General features: G+C 44.5%; 1 protein-coding gene across 1 annotated transcript in view; it reads right to left on the reverse strand.

The window, feature by feature from the left end:
• Nucleotides 1–9,827, reverse strand: part of NCF2 (neutrophil cytosolic factor 2) — a 41,647-nt gene extending 31,820 nt beyond the window's left edge. The window contains exons 1-3 of the mRNA XM_066597458.1: nucleotides 9,558–9,827; nucleotides 6,603–6,685; nucleotides 5,667–5,775 (exon numbers count right to left, since the gene is read on the reverse strand). Of these exons, the coding sequence (XP_066453555.1) occupies nucleotides 5,667–5,775; nucleotides 6,603–6,685; nucleotides 9,558–9,731 (366 nt within the window). The 5' untranslated portion in view covers nucleotides 9,732–9,827. The remainder of the gene's footprint in view (nucleotides 1–5,666; nucleotides 5,776–6,602; nucleotides 6,686–9,557) is intronic.
• Between the last annotated feature and the right edge of the window lie 356 nt (nucleotides 9,828–10,183).

Here is a 10,183-nt window from a genome sequence, read left to right on the forward strand (position 1 = left end):
ATAGTAAAGGCACTGAATGGCTCTGCTGAATGGAGTTTCTCCATAAATGTATAGCGGTACCTACACCCGAAGGAAAGCAAATTTTGACTGCCCATAAGGATGAAAATGCACAAGGCAACCTCTTTCCACTATTAGGATATTTGGATGTTACAGAAGGAATATTAATGGCCGGCTGCAGCTTCCCCTAACAACTGGGGGATTCTAAAATCAGACCAACATAGATTAGCAGATTACCAGATTAGCTTTCATCTCAAAAGCGTCCGCCTTCATGAGACATCCACTTGGAGAAATCTGGGTTTTTTTGTGATGAAACCTTCAGCAAAAGAACATCGACATGACTTTCATGTTCCTGTTTCCCTTTGTATAATCATTGTTTCTTGTGATACGTTGGTACTATTGGAACTAATTTAAGATCCTGGAAAAGGAACCCACATATTATGCTTGATTAAGGCTTCATGTCCACGGGCAAAAGAAGAATTAAAATCCGCAGCGGATTTTAACTCTTCTCCTGCACGCGGATCCGCATCCCATAGGGATGCATTGACCACCCGCGGGTAGATAAATACCCGCGGATGGTGAATAAAAGTGATTTTTTAAAAAATGGAGCATGAAAAAATCTGGACCATACTCCATTTTCGTGCGGGTCTCCCGCAGGCTTCTATTGAAGCCTATGGAAGCCGTCCGGATCCGTGGGAGACAAAATTCGGAATTTACTCACCCGCTCCGGTTCTTCCCTTCGCCGCGGCTCCATCTTCTCTCCGTCGCGGCCGGATCTTTTTTCTTCGGGACAGCGCATGCGTGGGGCACGTCACCGACGTGCCCTGCGCATCCGCCGGGCCGAAGAAAGAAGATCCGGCCGCGACGCAAAGAACATGACGCCGCGGCGAAGGGAAGATCCGGAGCAGGCGAGAGGTAAGTTTATTCTTTTTAGCGCTCATGTCCACGGGGCAGGAGGGACCCACTACGGATTCTCCATGGAGAATCCGTAGCGGGCCTGATTTTCCCCGTGGACAGGAGGCCTTAAGGGGTCAAACAACTTTAAAAATTGGAGGCCCGCTGTAGAGATGCTCCTCCCCAGGAGATATGTTTCACGCATGATGGTCCTGTCCTCAAGCCAAAAGACTCTGGATCACGGTATACTTCGTACAGTAACTGCGTATAAAATCCATGAGCATCACTACTAAACAAATGGATTGCAAATATATCTCCAAACTCTAGAAAATTGATTTCCTTCTTCTTCTTAGCCACGAAAAAACCTATTGCTCATTCATGCCAAAAAAACCTCCTTGGACTTTTCTGAAGGTAAACGCCGAATGAACTGGTATCTGATTAATGAAAAATTGACATCTATACTAGAGGACAAGTATGACAGATTTTTGAGTATTTGGACCCCATGGATGGATTTCACCCTCCCTGCGTTTGGAGTTGGCACTTCTTTATGAAAACATTGCTGGAGGAATAGCCTTGGGGCTCCTTTTTTGCACCCCCCGGGTTGCTGCCCCGTGAGAGAGGAACCCTCCCACACACCACATCACCCTTGATCATCCCTACCTCCATCTTTTTACCCTCCTAACCTGTCACCTGCCCAGGCCACTATGTTTCGTGAACTATTTCCATGACTGACGCAACAATAAGAGGTGGGAAAAAAAACTGAATATAACGGATCTGAATCATCTGATTACCACTTACCCAGCCAGTCCGTACTTTGATTGTTAATTTCTCAACCATATACGCCTACATACATTATCTTACTGTCTTAAAGGGGTTGTCCCGCGAAAGCAAGTTGGGGTATACACTTCTGTATGGCCATATTAATGCACTTTGTAATGTAAATTGTGCATTAATTATGAGCCATACAGAAGTTATTCACTTACCTGTTCCGTTGCTAGCGTCCCCGTCTCCATGGTGCCGTCTAATCTTCAGCGTCTAATCGCCCGATTAGACGCGCTTGCGCAGTCCTGTCTTCTGTCTTCTGAATGGGGCCGCTCGTGCCAGAGAGCGGCTCCTCGTAGCTCCGCCCCATCACGTGTGCCGATTCCAGCCAATCAGGAGGCTGGAATCGGCAATGGACCGCACAGAAGACCTGCGGTCCACCGAGGGTGAAGATCCCGGCGGCCATCTTCACAAGGTAAGTAAGAAGTCACCGGAGCGCGGGGATTCAGGTAAGTACTACCCGTTTGTTTTTTTTTATCCCTGCATTGGGTTTGTCTCGCGCCGAACGGGGGGGCTATTGAAAAAAAAAAAACCCGTTTCGGCGCGGGACAACCCCTTTAAGTTAAAAAAAAATGGAGGGCCTAGCCTCAGGATAGGCCTGGTATCCCTGCCAATCAGCTTGAAGGGGTTATGCAGCCTCTTCGATATTTAAGTCTGTCCTGCAAACTGCTCTTGCTCAGAATGCCGGACTTTTCATAGCGGTCGTTTTCAGTACTTCAGCATTAGCTGATTCTTCCTTCTATACTTAGCAAATCTAAAGCCTAGCAGTTTTTGCCCTTTTTAGAATTTCAGTTTCTTTGTTTTACTCAATCCAATGTCCTGTTATTATATAGAAACCACCAACAAGACGACTAGCTGATTTCATTTTTTTATACTTATTACGGTATTTCTTTCACTTTAATACTTTATAAAGGTGTAAAAATGGATTATGGATCTTATTGGCTAATTAAATGGCCACTCTGGTGAAATATTATGTAACTAGCGCCCAATATATACAATACACATATTGTCAAAAAATCCATCCCTTAGAAGAAGTTGTCGGAATTGAATGAAACTTTATATGTGTGATTGTAACGTTGATATAAGGGCTTCTTCACACTGGCGAGAAATTCGCACAATTTTCTTGCCATGCGGAGTGAGTGAAAACGCATGATTATGAAACCAATGATTTTCAATGGTTCCATTCTCATTTGCGATGTTTTCACTCCTGTGATGCTGCGTAAAAACAAATGCAGTATGTTCTACCTGTTTGCAGCAGCGCCAGCCCCATGGAAAGCAATGAGAGAGCATTGTGATCTCCTGCTGTGACAGCCGCCGCGGGGATGAAGAGGGCCGTTTCCATGTAAAAACACCTCACATCCATGGTTTTTCAGAAGGATTGTGAGGGCGATATCAGGCCATGAATCACGGCCCAATATCACCCTCGAAAGTGTGCAGGAGCCCTTAGTAAGTGATTACAATATCAGAGCAAAAGTGTCATTTATTGTGTAAAACTGAACACTTGAAGGAAAGCTCCAGTACCCTGTTGTACCACCTCTATCTTGGATGCAGGATGTGATACGGGCAGGTATGGAGGCTCTATTAACCTTTTGTTCCTCCTCTAGCTTGGATACAAGAAGTGATACAGGTGGGCACGGAGGCTCCAGTACCCTGTTGTACCGCCTCTAGCTTGGATACAAGAAGTGATACAGGTGGGCATGGAGACTCCAGTACCCTGTTGTACCGCCTCTAGCTTGGATGCCAGATGTGATACGGGCGGGTATGGAGGCTCTCGTAACCTGTTGTTCCTCCTCTAGCTTGGATACAAGATGTTACACAGGCGGGTATGGAAGCTCTAGTATCCTGTTGTACCACCTCTAGCTTGGATACAAGATGTGATACAGGCGGGTATGGAGGCTCCAGTACCCTGTTGTACTGCCTCTAGCTTGGATGCCAGATGTGATACAGGCGGGTATGGAGGCTCTAGTATTCTGTTGTTCCACTTCTAGCTTGGATGCCAGATGTGATACAGTCGGGAATGAAGGCTCTAGTATCCTGTTGTACCGCCTCTAGCTTGGATACAAGATGTGATACTGACAGGTATGGAGGCTCTAGTACTCTGTTGTACCGCCTCTAGCTTGGATGCAAGAAGTGATACGGATGGGCAGGGAGGCTCAATTCCCCCGTTGTGCCATCTCTGGCTTGTATGCAAGATATGATATTGGTGGGCATGGAGGATCTAGTACCCTGTTGGGCCACCTCTAGCTTGAAAGCAAGATGTGATATCGGCGGGCATTGTGGCATACAAGTTCTGTATGATATCCTGCAGTGTATCGCTTTACATTTGCTGTAACTGAGTCTTTGGATCATGCAAACTTGTAGGCTGTCAAAGTTGGCATCCCTGGTGGTCCCATACATGTTCTATTGGCGATAAATCTGGCGACCGGGCAGCCACGGAATTGTGGCAATGTTGTAGAAGCATTCCTGTGACCCCCTCGCTGTGTGCGGCCAAGCATTATACTGCTGGAAAATGCCTCTTGGGTGCCTTGTTATGAGAGATAACATAATGCTGAGCTGTCATTGTCCCTCAAACCTCTACTAGGGGTGACCGATGGGACTGAAGCACTCACCCCGAGGTCTCCAGACACGAACACAGCTGTTGTCAGTGCCCAAATTAAACCTGGAATCGTCACTCTAGACAACCCCATTCCACTCCATAGCAGTCCAGTTTCCTCGTTCACGACTCCACTACAAACAGAGGCGACGGTGAGCAGGTGTCAAAGGCAGTAATAGGTGCCGTGAGACCAAATGTCCTTAATCCAAGTGCCTGGAAAAGATTCCTACAGACACAGGGGCCTGTATCTGGATGACGGACAATGAAACAATTGTAGCTCCTCATGGGTGTGCTGGCTGGGATCTGTGGTTCTGCGTGGGTTTCCAGCAGCACAGCCCCACAGGTGGGGGTTGATTGAGTTGGCTGGGTGTGGATTTCTCCGGCCAGCCAATCCAGCAGGACTGCTGCTCATATATACCAGCTCCTCTGTGTGAACAATGTCATTTCCCTGCGTGTTGGTGCATGTTTTGCACGTATGGTGTGAACAGTGTCATATTCCTGCGTGTCAGTGCACGTGCCGGACATGTGATGCAAACAGTCCTGTTCAGGGTGCATGGTGTTTGGTGTTGTATGCAAATCCTTGCTGTGTTGGTGTGAGCTGCGTTCAGTCCTGTTGTGTTTCAGTTATCATCTAGGTAGGTCCCGCATGCAGGCAGGTTTCCTGGGGTTAGTTGTCTCGTTAGAGTAGAAACCCGCGAGACAATGAGGACCCTTGAAGTGGGCTCGCAGTCTTAAGTATCTTGGCCAAAATGCGAACTAATACCTCATACATTCTATAGTTATTCCATCTGGCTATGTGTGCAGGTATGCAAGTGAGTGTTTTGAGCGCTTGTCAGTCGTTTGCTTATGTCTGTCCGCATGAGTTCGTCTGTTGGCAAGCATGAAGTCCATTTCGCAGTTCTGCAGTTCTGAGTTCAAGATGGAAACTGATAAGCATCACACAGGAGGCTGCACAGCATGGAAGTGTGTGCAATATACACAGAAAACGTCCAGAGTGTGACAATCAGGTGAGGGGGCAGGGACAGCAAATGTGTTTTTGCTGGAGTGGATCTTTAACACCTTTATATCCAGAACAGAGAAGTCCAAATGATATAACATATGACTGCCTAAATGTGTCAGTGAGCCACAATTAGAATAAATGTAAAGACCTAAAAACATCTGTCATCAGCAGCTATTCAGCTTGTTAACAATTTCCATGCCGTACGGTAATAGAATTACTAATTTACAGAAGTTACTAGTTACACCTGGATTGTGAGTTCTGCAATATTCTAATCAATGTATCAGCTCAGATACATTCCTGTTTCATCCCGATTGACTCTATAGAAGTAAATGCAGCATTTATGTCTGATTGGTCTCTCACCTCACAACTGTAGAGTTTAAAGGTCAGACCCAGGATCTTGTAGTCAATGAGTTGGTTGCCCCTTAGTTCTGTAAAGCAGCGGGACCAATCCTGGAGTGCTTGGTCATACCTGCACACAAATACATGATTATTACCCGTTAGTAGACAGTCCTGTATTGTAGACATTTTTGCATTTCCTAATTATATATATATTGAACTCTGATCAAAATAAACCCTTTTGCTAGACATCAATGTGTAAAAAATTATCATGATGGATCCGAAATACTGCCAAAAACACATGGAACTATTGCAGATAGATGCCATCTCTGGTCAGTAACTATCATGTTTTACATCTTCAGCGGATGTAAAATCTAGAATATTTTTATTATAACTTTTTATAATCATTTATGCTGTTTTCAGTCATTCTTCAGCTTTTACTTACAGTTTGTGTTTAAAGAAAAATCTCTAAAGGGTCAAAAATGTGCTGCTGGTAGAGATAAGCGAGCGTGCTCGTTTAGAGCAATTACTAGAAAGAGCATCGCTTTTTTCGAGTAACTCCCTACTCGTGCAAAAAGATTCGGGGGGCGGCGGGTTGGAGCTCAGTGCACTGCTCCCGGCTCTTCCAGGCTCCTCTCCCCCTGCAGAGAGGGACGCCGTATATTGGCCGGGTGTGAAAACCTAGCCGATATACAGTCATCTGAATGCGCCCAAATATTGAGAAACTCAGAGCAGTGTCGCCCATGTGAATAAACCCATTTCAATGTACAGTGATGTGTTTCATATAAATGGGCCGAGGTTCGCATTGACCATAATAAGATCAATCAACAGCAAAAAAGAACATGTATCAGAAATATGCTAAATTGTACTATACTAGCTACAAACCCAACAGTAACGAGAGATGGAGCTTCACTAATTGTTAAATGACCCGTATTATATAAAAGGTATGGTGTCTCTTACTTGCCCTTCTTGTAGAGGACTGAGCCATGCTGAAAGTAGCCCACAGCCAAGTGCTTGTCTTTCTCTATGGTGCTTGTAAAGGCCTGCAAGACAATATTGATGCAAAAGGTCAATATAAATCAGCCATTGTATAAATGATACTAATTTATATTGTATAGGTAGGCGGCACCTATAAATTTTACTTAAAGGGTTTATTCAGGGTTAGAGAAACCTATTCACAAGTTCGGTGTAGTATTCGGCGAGTCCTATTGTCCTCAGCCCCATTCACTTCAATGGAGCTGAGCTGCAATACTAGACACATCCAGTGGATAGGAGTGGCGCTGTTCCTGGGACAAAAAGTGCAATTTTTTTTCTACTCTTAGGAAACCCCTTTAAAAACATGGCCGCTTTGACTGTGAATACAACATGTTACATTATTGTAGGTACACTGAACTAGATTTACAAATCCGTATTCTCCCATTGGCAGGTAAGCATTTCATTGGCTCACGGGTGTTCTCCAGTTCCAGCAAATAAAGTTTATTCATTGTATAGAGAAAAGTTGTATACTTTCTATATCAATTTAATTCAGTTTTCAAGATTTTTGCTTAGAGGCCGACTTCACATGTGTGCAATACGCAGTGAATAGAACCCATTTATTTCAATGCCCATTTTTTATTCACATGTTGGTCACACACAAAAAAAAATGCAACACGCTCTATATTTCTGCGCATTTACAAAGTGCACAGAAGTCAAGGGGGATGTGCAAATGCGTCTGCAATACGCTAGGAAATGCGTCAAACACTGCATAATTGCGTTGGAAAAATAAACACAACTTGAAGGCATTAATAATTGGACATTTCAATGGCTGGGAGCATCGGGGCTTTATTTTTTGGCACACATAAAAGTGCATGCCCTGTACACGGAAAAAACTGCAAAATATACACCAAGGCGTGTGCAAAAAAGCATTGTGCATTACGCAAATACATTTATGCTCGCGTGAAGTCGCCCAACGTCAAGGAATAGAAACTTTTCTAGTTTGCATTAAGGGGCTGGAAATTTGACATAGTGACTAGAGATGAGCGAGTATACTCGCTAAGGCACATTCCTCGAGCGAGTAGTGCCTTATCCGAGTATCTCCCCGCTTGTCTCTAAAGATTAGGGGACCGGCGCGGGGAGGAACGGAGGGGAGATCTCTCTCTCCCTTTCTCCTCCCCCCCCCCCCCCCCCTCCCCGCCGCAACTCACCTGTCACCGGCGCCGGCCCCCGAATCTTTAGAGACGAGCGGGGAGATACTCGGCTAAGGCACTACTCGCTCGAGTAATGTGCCTTAGCGAGTATACTCGCTCATCTCTAATGGTGACATAATGCTCACTAGACCCTTTACCCTCCAATGCATTGTACAAGCCATGCACCTGTGTTCATCATCGAGCCCCTCAGACTCTGCCCATCAAGATCCCCACACCTTAAAGAGACCTTCCGTTCCCACAACAGAATTTGTGCAGGAACTCGAGGGGGAAGTTAAACAATTAGGGCCCCTTCATGCGAACATAAGTGCTATTGGGCCCACCATAGTGCAGCATTTGTGTGCTGTGAACAAGGCTTTTTCCCGCGAGCCGGCGTATTCTACTGTACTTTTTCTGCCTGCAGGGCCTATTATTTTGCACGCGCCAAATAGACACACTAATTATAATAGTAATTAGCTCCAAATGTCTCTTTTTCCAGCAGAATTACACTGTTTCAGACATCTCCTTACGTATTGCGTGCACATTTGCGCAACCCCATTGACTTCTATGGGGACCTTTGTTGTACAAATACAAAGAAAAATAGAATATGTTCTTTTTTGGGGTGTTTTTTGCACGCAACCAAAATGTGCCTATAAAATATGGAAATGGGTTGTATTCTTTGCATATTGCCCATGTGAAACCGGGGTTTAACAATTAATTTAGGAGGGATTTTTTAATCATTTTTTATAATGAATCATTTCATCAGTTGCAAAACGAACCATGTGGTTACATCATTTTCTGTACTTCATTGTTTAAGATACTGGAAATAACATTTACTGTTTATATAAAAGGATTAGTGAATTCTTCAAAACGGAAAATACAGGAATTGGTGCAAATGTCTAATCCAACATGTTTATGAAATGCAATATTGACGATCTGCGGTTTTTGAGAATAGAGCGGGCTGATTGGCCAAATGAGGGTAGTGATCGGTGTAGACTGTTACTGGAAAGACAAGCTAAGTGGATTAGTAAGATGAATGTTTTGGGGCTCTTGGGCTAAATGATAGAAAGTGGTAAAAACATACAGAATAAAAAACAACTAAATATGAAAGCAAAAGTTATTGAGCTCATCTCTCCATCAGTTTAAGGCCTTATTCACATAAGTGTTTTACGTGGCTGTTTAGCCGTGTTTATACATTGGCCAAAAAGCATTGGTTTCCAATATATTCGTTCAGATAAGTGATTTTTAGCCAGGAAAGATAGGACATCAGCAACCAAAATAGGCAACTGAATTTATACGCTTCTAGAAAAGATAGGTCTTGCCCTATCTCTCGACAGATATATGCTGGCAGCTCCCATAGACTCCTATGGGAGCTGCAGAAAAGGGAGGGGGAGGGAGTTTAGCAGCATCCAGCACTGTAAAATGCTTACAGGTATCTCTCTTTACGTATCAGAACTCATTCCGAGGATTTATGCCGACCGAGGGAATTCTGGGCTGCGGCATATTCTTTTGCTTATATATCGCACCCTGCCATGCGAATGTCCGAGAAAACGCTTATTAAGATCGGGACTCGATTGCTTCTTTTCTTCATTCACATGATTTTACGGCGCGTGCGGATGGCTATAAAAACCCATACGCTCGTGTGAAGGAGGCCTAACGTGAATGCTTTCATATATTGGATGACATTTATTAAACCAATTCCCTAAGATATGAGAAAATGAGGACAATGCATTTCAATAGGCATTCATTTTACCTGTTCTGCCCCATGTAAATCCCCCAATACCAGGTGGCAGCAGCCGATATTAAAGCAGATCTTGGATCGCGGGTCTATGATGGCTGTGAAAGATTTCAGGGCGTTATTCCAGTCCTCTTTGTCCGCAGCAGCCACCCCCTCACTCCAAAGGCGCATAGTCTCTGCCAGGGCCATCGCTGCGACTAGGATGCTCTCCTTCCTTCACTGATACTTTGATTCTCCCTCTGGTACCAAAGTCATAGGACAAGTAGCTTCACCCTTGCCACCCCCGCACTGTACATATGTATTGGTGACACAAGAGGAAGCAGCGTGACAATACAGATTCTGAAACTGAAGCTTTCTTACAATACGTAACGACTTCCTCTATTTAATGACCTTCCTCTATCACCAATGTGCGGAAGAGAACAAGTCTTCACCGTCCATGTACCCTACCCCATTATATGTAATTACCGTGGCACTGTACAGAGATTGTCATCATTCTCATCACTCTTTACCCTTATAGACAGGTAGAATCTAAATCCCCTATCTGAAAGATGCATATATGAGCCAATTTCTTATCAAGCTAGTTTAAAGTAAACTTGACATCACTTTCGAGCTCCTTTAACTACGTTATGGGGTTCATAGGT

Source organism: Eleutherodactylus coqui, chromosome 3 (assembly GCF_035609145.1).
Source record: "Eleutherodactylus coqui strain aEleCoq1 chromosome 3, aEleCoq1.hap1, whole genome shotgun sequence".
NCBI classification, from domain to species: Eukaryota; Metazoa; Chordata; class Amphibia; order Anura; family Eleutherodactylidae; genus Eleutherodactylus; species Eleutherodactylus coqui.